This window comes from Puma concolor, chromosome B4 (assembly GCF_028749965.1).
Source record: "Puma concolor isolate L17-30 chromosome B4, mPumCon1.1.hap2, whole genome shotgun sequence".
Classification (NCBI taxonomy): Eukaryota; Metazoa; Chordata; class Mammalia; order Carnivora; family Felidae; genus Puma; species Puma concolor.
Window position 1 is genome coordinate 27,985,741 of NC_141673.1, and position 19,129 is coordinate 28,004,869.

At 41.6% G+C, this 19,129-nt stretch overlaps 1 protein-coding gene across 1 annotated transcript in view; it reads right to left on the reverse strand.

The window, feature by feature from the left end:
• PLEKHG7 (pleckstrin homology and RhoGEF domain containing G7) overlaps nucleotides 1–5,941 on the reverse strand; it is a 64,835-nt gene extending 58,894 nt beyond the window's left edge. The window contains 4 exon segments of the mRNA XM_086712671.1: nucleotides 1,710–1,858; nucleotides 1,891–2,072; nucleotides 2,075–2,465; nucleotides 5,920–5,941. Of these exon segments, the coding sequence (XP_086568797.1) occupies nucleotides 1,710–1,858; nucleotides 1,891–2,072; nucleotides 2,075–2,263 (520 nt within the window). The 5' untranslated portion in view covers nucleotides 2,264–2,465; nucleotides 5,920–5,941.
• Nucleotides 5,942–19,129: the final 13,188 nt, after the last annotated feature.

Consider the following 19,129-nt stretch of genomic DNA (forward strand, 5'->3'; position numbering starts at 1 on the left):
ACACCCTTTACCAAGTAACACTTCCGTGCTCTCCCATGTAGGTGACACATAATTTCCTATCCCACCCCCACTGAGTTCAGTCATGTGACTTGCTTTGGCCAGTAGAATTAGGACAGACACCGAGCCCATGCTGCAAGTGTCTTCCCGAACCTCTCCTTTCACCATAAGAAGAATATACCCTTTGGTTCCGTGAAAAGGACGAGGAACATGCAGAGCGGAACTACCCAGCTGAGACCAGCCTACTGCAACTCACACCTGATAGATGCACAGATACATAAGAAAAAATAGCTGGTTGTTGTTTTAAGCCCCTGAGGTTTGGGGTGGTTGGTCATATAGGAATAGCTAATGGAAACACTAACGCGATAATCTGCATTTTCCCGTGTGGCTTTGTAAATGTCCTCAGCCTTAGTTGATATGTTTAGGTCAACTGGGGTTAAGAGGGTTAAAATCAACAAAGATGGCATACGCGGATCTCATTCCTCCTACTGAAAACAGCAATATTTTGCTTGAGGATCGAGGTCCTGTAACAAAAAAAATGGCCACTTCCTGACAATTTCTCCGTGACTTTCCAAGTGAAATAAGGGCTTTCCTGCCCAGCTTGCAAACGGGGTGGGTGAAACGGAGCATGGATCTTTCCCTTGCCGTCACAGAGGCTCTTCATCCCCAGGAAGAATGGCAAGCCCACCGGCGCATCCCTGGGGACCATGCTGAAAATCCAGAGCTGGTTTCTGACACAGCCTACCTGCTTCTCAAATACAGACACGATCTGTCAGAAGAGACCTTTGAAAGGTCGTCCTAGCTTCAAACAGCGCATCTTGCTGTTTTTATCCTTGTCCTCTGAGTTTCTCTTTGAAGAGCTGTTGAATGTTTCTGGCCTTTATATTTTCTCAGCCTGACAAAACCAATTACTAAGTGGATGTTAATTAAGCCACAGGGCCAAGTCATTGGCAATTCAAAATGAAAACCATGACCGCATGTGGCCGTCATACCTTGCCCCAAAAAGCCACAGCAAAATGCTCTGCCTTCAAGGAGACTCTTGAAATTAAGACTCTGTCACCCATAAATGTTAAGCGACTCGGGGGCTGTAAAGCAAAGTGCCCTGATTAATGTGCCATCAGGTTTGCTATGTCAGAACAGCCACAGAGAGGGAAAAGTCAGCAGTGGACAGTTTTCACAGCATTAGAGAAAATAAAGACGTGCCCAGCTGGCTGGGTGCAATTCTCTCTGAAATAAGTTTTTCAAATGTATGTTTCAGTTTTGCTTAAATCCACCCCAAATTCCAAAGCAGACATCTGGAAAAGAGAGGCAATGAACTTTCCTAGCTAAAATGTTCTGGATATTTTCTTTTTGGTGAGGAGGGGGAGAAGATTAGATATTTGAACAATTCGTTCTTTCTCTGCTTTTAAACTAGCCCTACCAGGTTGTCTTCAACGGCCTGGATTCGCAAGAGGGCTGCCTTTACTATATCCAATGGCCGGCAGACCATCGCTAACCTGACCTTCTACTCTAGAAGAAGAAAGTGAACTAGACCTCTGTTCTCCCTCTTCTCCAAACTACTTGGAGCCAACATGTCCTGAAAAGTGTGTGACTTCCTGTGCTGTCTCCCATCATAGGACCTCATTTGGGGTAATATGGCAACCCAGAGACCCATCTTGCCTTGTAGTGCTCTAATCGAGTATGGGAGGTCCGACACAGTATTACCCGAGAACCAGGAGGCCTTGTGGCAGGGCTGGGTGGTGAGTGGCTTCCTCTCTCTAGAAGAGAGGCCTGGGAAAAAGACCCCCCACTGATGGGCTGAAGCAGGGGAAGGGGTTCAGATAAGATTGGATGTGTTCAGGGTGGTATGGCCGTAGATAGGAGAAGGGGTTCAAATGAGCCAGTTGTGTTGAGGACCTTTGGGGATCTGGAGGGAATCTTGGTTGGAGTCTCAAGGGCGATAGAGAATGTGAAGAATTCTTTGGGCTTCCAGGCAGACTCTTGGAGAGGTAACATGGAGAGCCTGCAGGCTCCTGCTGGCTTCCAGGCTCTTTCCAGGTGAGCACTTCCTAGGTCTCTTGCTGAGGCAGCAGTGTGACGATGCTCCACAGACATTGCCCCTTAATCTCCTGTAAGTGGGAGACGTAGAGATGCGGTCTGGGGCTTGCTGGTCAAAGTGGAGAAGATTCTCCTGGTTCTCCCAGTGTTTCTTTGACAGACTCCTCACAGAGAACCGAGGAGATGCCCCACAGCCTCTTATCTGCACCTCTGGGCAGGGTGGCTCCATCTTTCCTATGCAGCTAAGAGCCCCTATTGCCGGAAGCTTCCAGGGGACATTGTTGGACTTGCTGTTCCTGGGACCACACTGGGGTTGTTCAGTTTCTGAATTCAAGTGCCACTCTTCCTCTGGTATGTCTTTGCCCTTTTCCAGAGGAAAAATTTACATGCAGGTTGTTGCATTCTTAGTGAGGAAGAGCAGAGTGTGCAGTCTTTTGCAAATGAGGGAGAGCAACGTGAGAAAAAAAGGTATCTGAAATTTCAGGTGAAAACCTCTAATTTGTCACGGGACATCGGTAGAGACCAGTTATTAGCATCCTGTAAGTTTTGAGGATAAATAACATAAACGATTCCAACCTTCCCATCTGAATAGTTTGTATGTTGAAATTTGTATACTGTTTACTTATGCCTTCCAGGTTGAAACCAAAAATGTTAGTGACCTACGAGACTTTCTGAAGCCACAAAGCTCAACGCCTTTTGATTATTCCATTTTAAGACAATTAAATATACATTAACATTTCTTACATTCTCTATCTATCTATCTACTCTAATCTATCATCTATCTATCTTATGCTTTGGTGTATTTCAGGGATATAAGGCTATAAGAACAAGGAGAACAGGGAGCCTGGGTGGCTCAGTTGGTTAAGCCTCAGTTGGCTCAGGTCATGATCTCGCAGTTCTTGAGTTCGAACCCTGCATCGGGCTCTCTGCTGTCCGTGGAGAGCCATCTTTGGATCTTCTATTCCCCCTCTCTCTCTGCCCCTCCCCGGCTCATGCTCTCTGTCTCTGTCTTTTAAAAATAAATAAATAAAAGTTTAAAAATATATATGTATTAAGAAAAAAACAACAACGACAACAAAACCCTTTCCCTCAAGGTTTAAATTACAGGATGAAGCATGGTTTCAGTCATCGCTGTAAAGAATTTTGCAAAAGGCGTTCTAGGTTTTTGTCTATCCTTGTATTTTGGAAAAATAACTTACAAATCTGAAAAGAAAAACCCATATGTCACCCAAATGCCCTACTTCTTGTGATTAGAGGTGCTTTCTAGGACTCACTAATGCAGAATGATCTCTCAATTATACTTTTCTCATGCTCAAGGTAAACTGATTCTACCATTTGACAACTTGATCCATGACAACATGGAAACGACTTACTACAGCTCTGTTATTTTGTAGTTTACCGTATAAAGAAAGTAGCTTTGTGTGGGAAAGCATTGATCCTTACTCATCCTGCTAAAGATTGTGTAAGAGTCACCTCTCAATTACTTACAGGGCTGGTGTGGGGCTGTGGATAAGATACTATCTTCCTTTGCAATGGACAATGTGGGAAGCGGTTTCAGACTGTGCATGGCTTGTTTATAGATGATGTATCAGTAATTGATCACATATTATGAGATCTCCAGTAACAATTTTAGCAAGTCTATAATTCTAAAGCAAAACTCAGCCATCTGGAATGCATTGGGAATGAACACATTTGAATGGCCAAATTTTAAGGATAACTAATAATTTTCTTTAGTACTCCATGATTTTAATTGCACTGACAACACTTTTTAGTAGATCTTTTTCTACAGTGTATTATTTACCTCCTCAACTTGATAATAGAGAACACTGAACAGCTATATATCTTTTCTTGATGACCTAGCCTCTTTATGTTGATTATCACTCATAGTACTAGTTGACATGCAATGGTTGTTACTATGTTTACCATAGCTTTATGAAGAATACAATAATTGTTACAGATTTTTATAGCATATGACTAAATGGCTTCACACCGATATATTCTCAAGTTTTTATTCATTATTTCTCATTACAGTTGGGGTACTTGCCTAAAGCAGCCTCTCTCCCCTTTGTTTCTTCCAGTCTGTTTCAGGCATAGAGGTCCAATGACCCTATGTAGAGAGGATTCATAGGTTCTTACATCAATAAAGAATAGGAGTCCAATGTTATTATGTTGTCATGACAATACTGTGACATTGACTTGGGGGACTCCATGTTCTCTTATGTTGACTGTCTGGTTCTCATCTGGTTTAAGGCCAAATGAAATTAACAGATACTAGATTTTAGACTGGAGAGTTGTTCAAGGAACTTCTTAGATACAAATTAAAGTCAATTCGATTCTTACCTACAAAAGAAATCTGCAATTCTTAATACTGAGTTGCTGAGGGGCGCCTGGGTAGCTCAGTTGATTCAGCATCCGACTTCGGCTCAGGTCATGATCTCACAGTTCGTGGGTTCAAGCCCTGCCTCGGGCTCTGTGCTGACAGCTCAGAGCCTGGAGCCTGTTTCAGATTCTGTGTCTTCCTCTCTCTCTCTGCCCCTTCTCCACTTGCGCCCTCTCTCTCTCTCTCTGTCTGTCTTTCACTTTCTCTCTCTCTCTCTCTCTCTCAAAAATAAATAAACATTTAAAAAATATTTGCTTTAATATTTTCAGTGGAGTTACAAAACTTCACATGTAGGACAAAAATGTGTGACGTACCTTGCGACGTACCTTATTTTGGGGACGATGGAAGAGGGTGATACCAGCGAAGAAACTTACATTTTAGCTACAATGGGGTTGAACTGATTTTGTTCTAAGATTAACAATTTCTGGCTGCTGCTTGAAAGGCTGCTACCAACTTTGATGGAGAAGAATGAGAGGCCTATTGTCACCATTGATGATACTAGGTTTCTTTTCAGCTCCTGAATTGGAGCGGCCTGTTCCTCATTCTCTCAAGGAACAAATGGCCAAGTTGAGGTACAGGTACTTTTACATACATACACACCCAGGAAATTGTATTATTTTCTCCTTTATAGCCACGTCCAAGTTCTAGGCAGCAACACCACTAAAGGATTCAATACGTTTCCATAGGCACTTGCAGAAGAGCTTTATCAGAATTCTTAGTCCTTGGGTTTCCCCTTGGTCTTTGTGACTTCTTTCTCCTCCTCTGAGGGTTTAGGACCCTGCTTTGGATTTTGTTTCCAGTTGTTGTGGCCAGTAGGAAGTCATTATGTCCCATATAATGTAGGGATCATTAAATACTATTTATTGGTCGGTGTCTGAAATATTGGAACTAAAGCAGTAGTGATGGCTGACATGATTCACCGCAGAACCGGAGAAACTTTAAATATAGCAGGTCTTTGGATGGCAGTTTGCAGAGAGCAGAGAGCCCAGCCTCTGGAGTCTACCACCTGCTGGCTATCCCCATCTCACTGCCAGCTAGCCTGTGACCCCCTCTGTCAGCCTCCAGGCCACATTTATGAAAGGGCGTCAGAGTACCTCCCTCCCTGGGTGGCTGCAGGGATTAGTGGATATAATGCATGGGCTCCTGGGAGGCCCTCCCCAAATGATTACCCCCATGGATCTGGTAAGGAGTCAAAAGGTAACAGAAAAGTAAGGCTAACTCTTCTTCTTTATATTCTCTGAAAGACAAACACAACACATGATCATTAAAAAGATTTACCAGGCTTTGACCTCCCAAGCCTTGTAAGAACCTAGGAAACACCACCCACACAGTCGGGGAAGGAATCTTCGTGTCCTCAAATTTAAACCACACAGATTAATGATTCACCCATTCTACTCAGACCTGAAGAGACCAGCCAGCCAGAACCAAGAGAAACTGGTAGCAACAGGATCTAAACAAATGGACAGTCTGAGAGGGAAACAGCCCCAGAATGTTGGATTTACCACCAGTGGGATGGTCTACCTCAGAAGGTGACGTTGTCCCAGTGTGGCCCGACAGGGGAGTTAGCAGATCCAGAGTGAATGGCCAGGCGAAGGCTCGGAAGAACAGGTTCCACACCTGTAACTATGGACTCTCCAGGCCGAGTGCAGGTGAACTTGAGGCGAGTTTGAATGAGGAACTGGCCTTTCTCCTCCTTAGAGACTTTTCTAGTTATTTGTTTATGAAAAAGCCCAAAGGAAAGAAAGTTCAGAATCTAAGACTAAGACCGGCTAAGACAAAGTCTGGTGATTTGTTTTTGTTGAACAATGGATGATCCGATTCAGAAATGATGCAAATGTGGCTTTTTCCTTACCTCCAGGTGTTCAGTAATAATCACTGATTGTTCGACGAGGTGGTTCTCTTCTTTTTATTTTCTCTAAAGTTGTGAGAATCATTCCTTTCAACTTGACTTTGCTTGCATCTGAAAACATTTTGTGTGGCTCTATTTAATTCGTGGGCTGTTTTGATAAGCACCGAATAATAGAGGAAATGATCATCGTACTTGGGAACAAATCTGTGAGTGTTAATCTTCAAATAATTAAAATGGGAATGGAAAAATATGTGCAGGTACAGCATTCCCATTTAAGCAGGACCCAAGAATGTATGCAATGCTACAGAATATCTGTGGAATCTTTATAAAAACAAAGTCAAACAAACTTGAATTAAGCCTAACTTACTGATGTGTTCATTGCTTAGAATCATTACATGTACTTCTTGTGAAGGTTTCTGCTGTCAGTGGTTCTCAGAGTGGGGTGCCTGGATCAGCAGCATGAGCATCTCTTGGTAACTCCTTTGGAAGGCAAACTTTCACCTTCCCCCACCTCCTGCACTGGAAATGCTGGGGTGGGGCTGCCTGTCTGTGTTTTAACAAGTCCTCCTGGGGGGATTTTCACATTTGTTAGAAATTTGAGAACTGTTGCCATAGGGAAAACCGGGTCTAATTTTATCCATCTTGGCTTTGCGATAAACTTTGCATTAGTCTTTAATGTTCCCCTTTTGGCCTTATTAGAACATCACTCACTTAGAACTGTGGAAAATGACTTGAACTCCTCCCTTTTCAACCATTACCACTCTCACCGCCACCGTACCAAAAATGAGGCATCAAGGGCATTTCTCTATTTTACCAGCATGAAGCCAGTACAAAAAAGAGTCTGAGTTCCTGCCAAGGCTAGAAATGAATTGTTTCACTTTAGGAAGAAAGAAAAATGAATAGAATGTTTCAGCTTTTGGTTTGTAGAAGGAAGGTCGTCCTTTATCTCCTAGTCTCCTCACGCATGCATGATTATAAAACTGTCTTTCCCGGGGGACATGATAATGGAATATTTGATCCCCATCCAGAAACTTCCAACCTCTGGTTGTAACTTAAATAGGAAAATTAAGAGTCTACAGAAAGGTCACAAAGTTATTACCAAGAAAGAAAATAGCGCAACTTCTAAGGAGAAGGGCAGTTGGGAGGAATTTTGGATGGGGAGGGGGAGCCCTGGCTGACCAGGCAATCCCTAGGTCAGCTTTTCCTTCAAGACCCTGGGGCAACTGCCTTGAAAGTGAAGGTGGCCCTTTAGGTCTCAGTGTGACACGTGAAGATTCTCTCCTATACTGTAGAGGGGGAGCTCTCTGCATGCTTTTGTCTCTGGTCTAGGTTATTGGATCAGGATAAATCTTGGTTGTGGAGAAAGCCACCTGGGATGTGTCCCATGCAGTCTAAAGTCCACAAGCTACTTTTCTTTCATCAATATCTGCATCTGAGACAGAAAGCTCTGGAGTTCTGATTGGTCCTTTAGCTTAAAAAAAATTAACCCAACGTTAAAAATTAAGAGATTTTACAGAAAAATTTGGATTGCAAGCTTTTTAAAGAAAATGTTTATTTTTGCATTCCTTTTCAAAATAACACCAGCATTCTTCACAGAGCTAGAACAAACAATCCTAAAACTTGTATGGAACCAGAAAAGACCCTGAATCGCCAAAGCAATCTTGAAAAAGAAAACCAAAGCAGGAAGCATCACAATCCCGGACTTCAAGCTGTATTACAAAGCTGTAATCATCAAGACAGTATGGTACTGGTACAAAAACAGACACTCAGATCAATGGAACAGAATAGAGAACGAACCCAGAAATGGACATACAAATGTATGGCCAACTAATCTTTGACAAAGCAGGAAAGAATATCCAGTGGAATAGAGACAGTCTCTTTAGCAAATGGTGCTGGGAGAACTGGACAGCGACCTGCAGAAAAATGAACCTGGACCACTTTCTTACACCATACACAAAAATAAACTCAAAATGGATGAGAAACCTAAATGTAAGACAGGAAGTCATCAAAATCCTTGAGGAGAAAGCAGGCAAAAACCTCTTTGACCTTGGCCACAGCAACTTCTTACTCAACACATCTCCAGAGGCAAGGGAAACAAAAGCAAAAATGAACTGTTGGGAGCTCATCAAAATAAAAAGCTTCCACACAGTGAAGGAAACAATCAGCAAAACTGAAAGGCAACCGACAGAATGGGAGAAGATATTTGCAAATGACGTATCAGAAAAAGGGTTAGTATCCAAAATCTATAAAGAACTTATCAAACTCAACACCCCAACAAACAAATAATCCAGTGAAGAAATGGAAAAAAGACATGAATAGACACTTCTCCAAAGAAGACATCCAGGTGGCCAAACAACACATGAAAAAATGCTCAACATCACTCATCATCAGGGAAATACAAATCAAAACCACAACGAGATACCTCACACCTGTCAGAATGACTAAAATTAATCACTCAGGAAACAACAGATGTTGGTGAGGATGCAGAGAAAGAGGATCTCTTTTGCACTGCTGGTGGGGATGCAAACTGGTGCAGCCACTCTGGAAAACAGTACGGAGTTTCCTCAAAAAATTAAAAATAGAACTACACTATGACCCAGCAACTGCACTACTAGGTATTTATCCAAGGAATACAGGTGTGCTGTTTTGAAGGGGCACATGCACCCCCATGTTTATAGTAGCACTATCAATAATAGCCAAAGTATGGAAAGAGCCCAAATGTCCATCGATGGATGAATGGATAAAGAAGGTGTGGTATACATATACAATGGAGTACTACTTGGCAATCAAAAAGAATGCAGTCTTGCCATTTGCAACTATGTGGATAGAACTGGAGGGTATTATGCTAAGTGAAATTAGTCAGAGAAAGACAAAAATCCTATGACTTCACTCATATGAGGTCTTTAAGAGACAAAACAGATGAACATAAGGGAAGGGAAACAAAAATAATATAAAAACAGGGCGGGGGACAAAACGTAAGAGACTCAAATACAGAGAACAAAGAGAGGGTTTCTGGAGGGGTTGTGGGAGGGGGGATGGGCTAAATGGGTAAGGGGCATTAAGGAATCTACTCCTGAAATCATTTTTGCATTATATGCTAACTTGGATGTAAATTTAAAAATTAATTAATTAAAAAAAGAAAATGTGAATTTTATTAACTAATCTGACAACGCGATGTCCATATTCCAATACTTCCATATCTATATGAAAGGAGTAGACCTGAGGACAGGCTTTATGTTTCAGATGGGACAAACAGCATCCATTTCATCACGTTCTTTGCCAGTTCCTACAATATTCCTGAGGCTAGTGTTGCGTCCTATTTGTCATTGTGTATGTGGTCTTATTTCTTCTGACAACACTACAAATAATAGCCCCAAACTGGAAAAACCCCAGTGCTAATTTCAATATCATGTCCATCGTCAACTGACAGATACACTGATATACTCACCTATGAAAATAAAGGAACAATTGCTCTAGCCTCAAACATGATGTTCAATGAAAGAAGCCAGACTCTGTGATTCCATTCACATGAACAAGAATGGGCAGAGTTCATCAATAGTCTTACAAGTTAGGATGATGGTTTTTATCTTTGGGGGGAGGCAGGAGCGTGGCTTCTGGGATGCTTATATGTTCAATTTTCTGATCTGTGTGCTGGTACCTGGGCATATTGTCTTTGTAGAAATTCATTCTCTGGTATGCTCATGCTAGGAGCACTTTTTTGTTTATGTATGCTCTGCTTGAGTAAATAGTGTCCTTAAAAAAGTATGTCTGGGCTGACAGATTATATCCTGGTTTGCTTACTTGTTTATATGACTTGCTGGCTAATACATATCTTTTAATTGGCCAATTTCTAAAAAAAAAATTTTCCCTAGTGTTTGAAAGAGGTAGGATTTTTATTTGAGTTTTCTTGTAGGTTTTAGGGTTATACAACTCAATGAAACCATGTTTAAAATTATTAGTCTCCATGCCTCTAAATATATCTCAACCTCTTTGAGGTACTTATTTAAGAAAGTTTTCTAGGCTGGGGCACCTGGGTGGCTCAGTTGTTTAAGCATCTGACTTTGGCTCAGGTCATGATCTCATGGTTCATGAGTTTGAGCCCCATGTTGGGCTCTCTGCTGTCAGCACAAAGCCTGCTTCAGATCCTCTGTCCCTCTTTCTCTCTGCCCCTCCCCTGCTAGCACTCTTTCTCTCTCTCTCTCTCAAAAAATAAATAAAACACATTTAAAAAAAACAAAAGGTTTCTAGGCAGTACATATTCCAAACGGTTTCATATCTGAAATTGTCTTTATTTTGCCATCATCTAGGAATCCTGGATATGGAATTCTCATGTGGTTGTCAGAAGAATTCAGTTCCTTGTAATGGTAGATCTGAGGATCTCCAGTCCTAGAAGCCACCCATAATTCCCTGCCATACTCTCCTCTCCATAGGCAGATCATACTACAGCCTGCTTCTTCAAGGCCAGGGGGCAGTTTTTCCCTCCAGTCTGGTAAGATAGAGTCTTGTAGATTTATTGTAACATAAGCACAGGGGTGACATTCCATCACCTTTGTCATATTCTATAGATTAGAAGCAAATCATAGGTCCTACCCACTTTCTTAGGGAAGGGATTACTCAAGAGTGTGACTTGGGGAGGGGGGCCCAATAGGCGGTGCCAACTACAGTCTTTTTGATAGTAATTTAACTTTTGAAAATTATTTTAAAATTTAAAATTTAAATTTTAAAGTATTTAAAAAAAAATGTTTTTGAATTGGTATGTAGCTATGCCAGAGACATCCCCTACCTCTTGAGCCATATCTTTCTTTTACTCTTTGACATCAGATTGGCCTGAAGTATGATTTTAGTGTTTCTGAGGGGTAGAAGCCAGTTGGAGAAGTGGAAATAAACCAAGCAACCACACATCACAGAAACCCACGAAGTAGGCACAGCTACGATTTCACAATTCCTTAGGCTGGCCCTGGCTCTGTACCAGCCCATCTGTGTTTGCCTACACCCAACGGAGGCACCGTGGGGTCTATTTCTTTCGTTTAATTGTAGTGTGGGCTGCTTTGAATTTTGCTTTGACGTTCAACAGGGGCTTACAGTAACACTTAGACTTCCGTGAATGAATTTCTACTGATGTTGCTTAAACCAGCAGCAAATCGCCTACTTTGGAAAGAGTGGAGATGAGATTTACGTGTGAAATTCATTTCTGACTGGTGCTGAAGTCCTGAGCTGCTGCTGGCTTACCCAGCACATTTCATCCAGCTTGACTCAACCAATTTTTCGTAATGACATTTTAAAAGTGACTGAGTTTACCTCCCTTGTCAGAATTCTGGCTGTGAAGAAGTTAATGACTGCAATAATAACCCTAGAAATGAGTCTTAAAAGCCCAATAGGGGGGAAAATGAGTCTGTGAATTTTATTTGTAAATGTAGTAAAGCTAGAACAGATAATTTGGCTGAAAATTATCCTGGTTTTGGTTTTTCGTTGTGGTTTAGGAACCATTGTAAGACTTCCCCCACCTCACTATGTTCTCTGTCCCCAAGTCATAATTCTAGTGTGATTATGTCAAAATTATCTCCACAGTAGCCAACTGTGGTGTTATAAACAGAGAATTAAGACTTCAGGAGGTGAATAAGCAGAAGCAGCAGGAGCTCTAGAATCGGAGAGGCATAAACCTTCTGCTCTTCTGAAAATGTTCCTGAGGACAGCAAAGGAAGTGGGGGGTGGAGAGAGAAAACATGGTTTGTTACATAAACTAGAATCATTTCTTTTGTTTGTTTGTTTGTTTGTTTGTTTGTTTTGACAGAGAGAGTGCAAGTGAGCGAGGGGCAGAGAGAGAGAGAGAGAGAGAGAGAAGTGGGGCTCATGAAGGGCTTGTGTTTACTAAAGTGGGGCTCTAGCTCACCCAAAGTGGGACCCAAACTCACGAATGGTGAGGTCATGACCTGAGCTGAAGCCAGATGCTTAATGGCTGAGCCACTCAGGTGTCCCAAACTAGAATCATTTCTAAATGGAAAGAAGGTGGATCCATTTTCTCAAATGACAATTATGAGTCCTTCTCAAGCAAAGGGACTTTGTGAGATAGGTCATATTTCTGTCTTGTTGTATATAGATGGAACTATTTTTTCAAAATGTAATAGGTATATACTATTTGTTGTACAACCTACAGTTATTATATAAAAATAAAGTCATCTTTAAACTTTTATGACTAAAAGCACCTTACCTGATAATATTTTTTATTTCTTTGCATGCAGGAATATTTCTCAGGTTGTTGTTCCGGAGATTATTATAATCAGAAACTGATTAGCATGGCAAGTGCATTTGTTGGGGAATTATCAGTGTACAAGGCTGATAATACATTAGAAAGTTAAATAATCACTTGGAATTACTTAGTTTCATTTCTTGTTTCTTTTAGCAGACAGAGATAGCTGTATTTGGTGGCTATCCAATTTGTTTTAGCCTAGGAGTGCTCTTTGTACATGGTTAGAAACTCAGCTCACAGGGTCAATCAACTCAGGAAAGATTCCAGGGATCTATATGTCACTGTCTGAAAAACCAATGCTTTATATTCTTATTTTCTGCTTTTCATATGTAAGGAGAATTTTGTATGTGTATGAGGTATACTTTAATTTTAACGTGGAAATTAACAAAGATTTTCCAGCTATCTTTCAGGGCAAATGTGGGCTAAATTGGGGTTCAGGTAGGATAATGGGGACCAATTGTACCCTGAAAAAACACATGAAGGTAAGTTGGACAGCAGGCTATACAGAGGGGTCACAAGTTTCTGTGTCAGTCAACATTTTTATAAATGTTTGTATGATGGATTAGAAGTTCTGTTTATCAGATTTGTGGATGCCCCTGATAGATGGTGTGGCTGATGAAATGGACAGATGATCAAAATTACACAAGACAACCCCCCTCACTGATTGAAGTAGGACAGAAATCCAAGAAAATGGTGTATGACTAGGATACACAATGAAAGAGATTAAAATTTTTCTTTATTACATTTTATTTTTATATATTAAAAATGTATCAAAATTGGGGTGCCTGGGTGGCTCAGTGAGTTAAAGGTCTGACTTCGGCTCAGGTCATGATCTCACAGTTCATGGGTTTGAGCCCTGCATCAGGCTGATTGCTGACAGCACAGAGCCCGTTTCAGATCCTCTGTTCCCCTCTTTCTCTGCCCCTCCCTTGCTCTCTCTCTCTCAAAAATAAGTTTTTAAAGAAGTGTTTAAAAATCATACAGGGGCTCCTGGGTGGCTCAGTTGGCTGAACGTCCAACTTCAGCTCAGTCATGATCTCACCACTCATGAGTTCGAGCCCCGTGTCAGGCTCTGTGCTGACAGCTCAGAGCCTGGAGCCTGCTTCAGATTCTCTGTCTCCGCCTCCCTCTCTGTCTGCCCCTCCCCTGCTCACGCTCTCTCTCTCCTTCAAGATAAATATTAAAAAATTTTTTTAAAATCATACAGAAAAGAAAATAAGTTTCTCATGTACTCACTTCCTAACTGTAGCATTTCAGCATGCTTTATAGATTTTTAAAAAGAATATGAGCATGTATGTGTGTGTACATGCTCATACATGTATTTATATTTATATATTGTGGATGTATATAAGCAATACAGAAACGTGTTGCCCTGTGACAGACTTTGAGTCTGGAGTTCTCTCTTGTCAGCCAGACAGCAGATGCAGAATTGAATACGAGAGAGGCTAATGTCTAGGAGGAGACAAGACCCCCCCCACCCCGAGCAAGGGTCCTTGCTCCATATCTATTAGGATCAGAAGGCTTACAAACGTGATGGACATGCAGAAAGAGACAGAGAAACAGTGATTATTAACTCATGTGTATGAGAGAAAGGGGGGTTTGAAGATATGTGGTGTTAGGGGTTTGGGTCAATACAAAACAAAATCCTGGTGCCGAGCAGATGGCTGTTTATGGCAGGCACCGGGTGGCGTGTCTGTTGATCTTAACTTTTCTAGGGGATAAGATGGACAGCGCATGCTACCTCAGGCTCAACAAGGTACCTTTCTTTTGTTAATTATCTCCAGGCAATTTCACGCTGCTGTGGTGGTCTATCACCCTGTTTACCTGTTTGCCCGTTCTATACGCTTTTGTCCGAAGCCTTGTTAACCCATTGGTGCAAGCTCAGGGAACTCCTAAACTTATTCCCCACATTGCTCTGTGAAAAATATATAGGTAAAGTTAGGTCCCGTTATAGTCTGCACATGTCCTCCCCAAATCCATATGTTGGAACCTAACCCTCAAATATGATGGTATTAGGTGAGGACTCAGGGAAGCGATTAGGTCATGACCTTTATGGATGGGACTGGTACTGTTTTCTCCCTCTGCTTCCACTAGTCCTACTCACACCAACACTCTGTACCCAGATATGTGGGTTTTTTGCATGCTGACCAATTCTCTGACACCAAGTTGGTGTGCTACAACTCAGTGCAGGTCTGACACGATCCGCCTGGAATTCGGCAGATTCCACGAGTCAGGGGCTCAGCCCACAAGACTGTGCCCGCTTCAGACACCAATTACAAATCCTAGGTTGTACCCTGTGTTGCTGATCAATTGGCTATAAATTGAGGTCGCACAACCCTCTCCTTGGGTTCAATAATTTGCTAGAACAGCTCACAGAACCCAGGGAGATACTTACATGTACTGGTTTATTATGTAATAAAGGCTATGATAAGGAATACAAGAATGGCTCTGTCCCCATGGATTTGGGGTATGCCACTTTCCTGCCACATACATGTATTCACCAACCTGGCAGCTCTCCAAACTTCTACTTTAGAGATTTTTATTGAAGCTTCATTACTACTGCCTAGATTATTACTCCCTATCTGGTCTTTCCCCCCTCCTCAGAGGATAGAGGACGGGGTTGAACATTCCAGGCTGCTGATTATGACTGGTCTTTCTCATAACCAGCCCCATCTGAGAGCTATTCTGGAGCCCACCCAGAGTCATCTCATTAGAACAAAAGACATTGCTATCACCCAGGAAATTCCAAGGGATTTAGGAGTTTTGTGTCAGAAACTCAGGTCAAAGACCAAATGTTAGAACAAAAAGATGCTCTAAGAACCCCTACTGCTTAGGGGATGACAAGGGTTTTAGGAGCTCTGTGTCAGGACCCAGGGGCAGAAACCAAAATATATATTTCTTATTATTTCACAAGTTCCAACACCATTGTGCAGACTTTAAAAAATGTAATCAAGACTGTTGATATCACTGTAATCTGTAGCAGGACATTGCTAGATGAGAGTGGTTTTCTTCAGCCCCTTCTGGTAATTGTATCCTTTTTCTTTTGGTTGGAATGGGGCTGATTTTCCTTCCCTCTTCCACTCAACACAGAACCAGGGCTGGTCAGTCAGAACAGTTTATCACCAATGTGATTGGTTAGTAGTTGACAAGAATTACCATCCAGGTCAATCAAGACTTTTGCTAGGGTTCCAAGAAGCAGCTACTGCTTGATCTTCAATCACATGCTGTGAAGATGGCGTCAACTGGGCTTTGCTCGTGGCCATACCTGCTACCATTTGGGAACACCTTCTCCAAAGTGAGGTCAACTCAAGGAAAATAAAGCATATGGATGCATGAAGCCAGTTCTAATCCCTTACATTTCCCAGCTGTGACATAAATTCTCCCTTTTAAAGCCGAGGTTAGCTAGGTTTCTATCACAGATATCTAAAAGAGTCGCAATTAACAGAGAGGTAAGGTTTAGTCAACAGAAGTGGAGATGTTTAGCTTATATGAGACAGCTGGGAGTATATGCGACCCTCCTGCATTTAAACAACTTTTATGTGGTAATAGTCTTATTCTGGATAGCTTCATACCAGAATTAGGTTGTAATTTAGAGAGAGGCAGATTTTGGCTCTAAATAAATAAAAAATTGTAACACTTAGGGCTGTGTCAGAATGAAGATCTGCTTCGTAAGTGTTCAGAAGGCTACATCCTAGAGCAGTAATATGGTAGCAAGAAACTTCTATGCTAACCAAGGATACCTGTGGCTGTGGCCCAGCTCCTGGTCCTCAGGTCTTTAAGGGTGGTGGTAATGGGATGAGGGAAGCTCAGGCTCTAGCTTGGGGCAAGCCAAGGGATGTCAGCTGTAGTGTTTTGACCTTCTAAGAGGGGAAAGAGCTGGACTGACGTAAGTTGGAGAGGCGCTGCTCGACTGCAGTGGGGGTGGCTTATTCTAAGAATTCAAAGAATATTCTTATTCTAAGAATACAAAATTGTTTTAACATTGGAACATTGTTTTAACATTCTCTTCCCACCCCCCCTTTTTTAAACTTCAGGGCTTCAGTCTGCAAATTTTTTATTGACCTATTTTTGATTTTACTAATTCTGTCTTCCACTTTTAGTCTACTGTCAAACCCACCCATGAATTCTTAATTTCAGATATTTTATTCATTCAGTTCTAGAACTTCCATTCTTATTTTATTTAATAGATATGATTCTGTGTTACCTTCCTTTTTATTTTTCTCAGCTTTCTACCATTTGGGGGGCACATTTATTATATTTATTATAGCTATTTTAAAGTTTTTGTCTGCTGACTCCAATGTATGGGTCATATGTGGACCTAATTGTATTGCTTTTTTCTTGCTCTTGATTACTAGCCTGTTTTTCATGACTGTTGACATGTCTTGTAGTTTTTTGACTCGGTATCACATATGTAAACACTGAATTTAGTTAACTTTAGTCCACCTATGTTAGATGTCTCAAGGATGAGGTCTATGGCATGCTTGTCACAGAGCACTCCTTTCTGTGAAATTTCATCGCCTAAGCATCGTGAGACTGTGGGAAACTTCATAAATGCCTTAGGGAAAAATGGCCATGCATTTAGGGCTTTCTGGATTTCATCTGTAATGCCAGCTCATGTAACTATCAAAAACTGGGTTGTTTTTTTTCTCAGCTTCTAGCTGTGTCCCTCTGCCTCTGTCAAGCCAGTCTTCAACTCATGCAAGATTTAGCGTATGTCTCCAGGGAGGAACATAGCTAACAGTCTCAGTTTACATAGAAAGGTCTTTTAGTTTTTTCTAGTATTTCAGCTGAAATGATGCCTCGTTACTAGTACTGTTAGCTACTTCTGCTGCTACTACCACTACTAGATGAAAGAAATATCTTGGACCCAGTAATTCATAGCAGCTTCCCCCAACCACCTCCATCTTGAATTCATATAAGGCCCATATATTTCAACTCTTCTAAGTCACTGGGAACTCACAAATGGATATACACATAGCTTTTTGGTATTTAAAAAAAAAGTCTTCCAGGACCATGCCCATGCAGGTTATAACAACAACAACAACAACAACAACAACAACAACAACAACACAAGATAAAAGCAATCTATTGTCCCTGTATTATATTTTAGGTAGTCTTCTAAACCCATGCTCAAAATCCACAGGAGGAAGGCACTATCATATCCTTGTTTTATAGATGTAGAAGTTGAAGTTCCGAGAAGTAAAGTACATTGTCCAAATTGTCACTCATCTCTCAGCTAATGAACTGCAGAGCTGTAACTCAAACCAGATCTATCTGACTTCTGCTTCTCTCAGTCTTTGGACTAGTAACATTTGTCAGGAGAAGGATGTTGGAACTTATAAGTCACAAGGCATAATAATGGCACCTTTGTCATATGGAACGAACCTATTCACACTACGAAGCAGATGTACTCCAATGGCCGTTCACTGCCATATATATTTCTCACTTAAAACTGTCCTGGGAAGACCACAGGAATAGAGTCTTGACATTTATCAGGACAGATCCTTCATATTATTTATTTCTGGGATTATTTCTTTTTTTTTTTAATTTTTTTTCAACGTTTTTTATTTATTTTTGGGACAGAGAGACAGAGCATGAACGGGGGAGGGGCAGAGAGAGAGGGAGACACAGAATCGGAAACAGGCTCCAGGCTCTGAGCCATCAGCCCAGAGCCTGACGCGGGGCTCGAACTCACGGACCGCGAGATCGTGACCTGGCTGAAGTCGGACGCTTAACCGACTGCGCCACCCAGGCGCCCCATCTGGGATTATTTCAAGTGAATTCTTGTTCTACTCCCAAATGACTGGATTTCAAAATGTTTAAGGCATCACTTTGATGTTCGTGACATTTTCTCATCAGCAGAACCCTGTAGCAGAACCCTGTTTTTTTTGTTGTTGTTGTTAAAGGATATACAAGCAATTCTAATTTTTTTAAATGTTTCTTTATTTTTGAGAGAGACAGAGACAGAGTGTGAGTGGGGGGAGGGGCAGAGAGAAAGGGAGACAGAATCCGGAGCAGGCTCCAGACTCTGAGCAAGCTGTCAGCACAGAGCCTGATGTGGGGCTCTAACCCACAAACCGTGAGATCATGACAAGTCGGACGTTTAACCGACTGAGCCACCCAGGTACCCCTATTTAAGCAATTCTAATTCAGTGGATCCATAAACTAAGGCTAACTTTGCTAAGTTTTGGCTCTAATTATTCTCTCCTGATATTAGCATTGTCCAGAGATTAGGGAAATGGAAGCATCCTTCACTCATTGTTCCAACATGTTTTCCTTGGTTCTGAATGTGGTTTTACTTCACTGTTTTGCAGACACAGTTGTCTCATTAGAAGGTCCATGACTGAGTTATCCTGGCTCTATATCTATTTTTTTCTCATGTTTTTATTTCTTAGCTTCTAGATACCTTTGGTCAAAACTCCTACGTGCTTCCTTCCTTTCCCGTGGTTTCTGCCGGCAGCAAAATCAGTCTCAAAAATTTCCATTTGGCTGAAAACAAAAAGAAAGCCACCGAAAATATGGATGGTGACAATGGCTTCTCCTCCTGGCACAGCCTTCTCAAGAGAACTTCCTCGGAGGAAGGTACAGAGTCACCAGTCAAAACACCTTCATTTTTCAA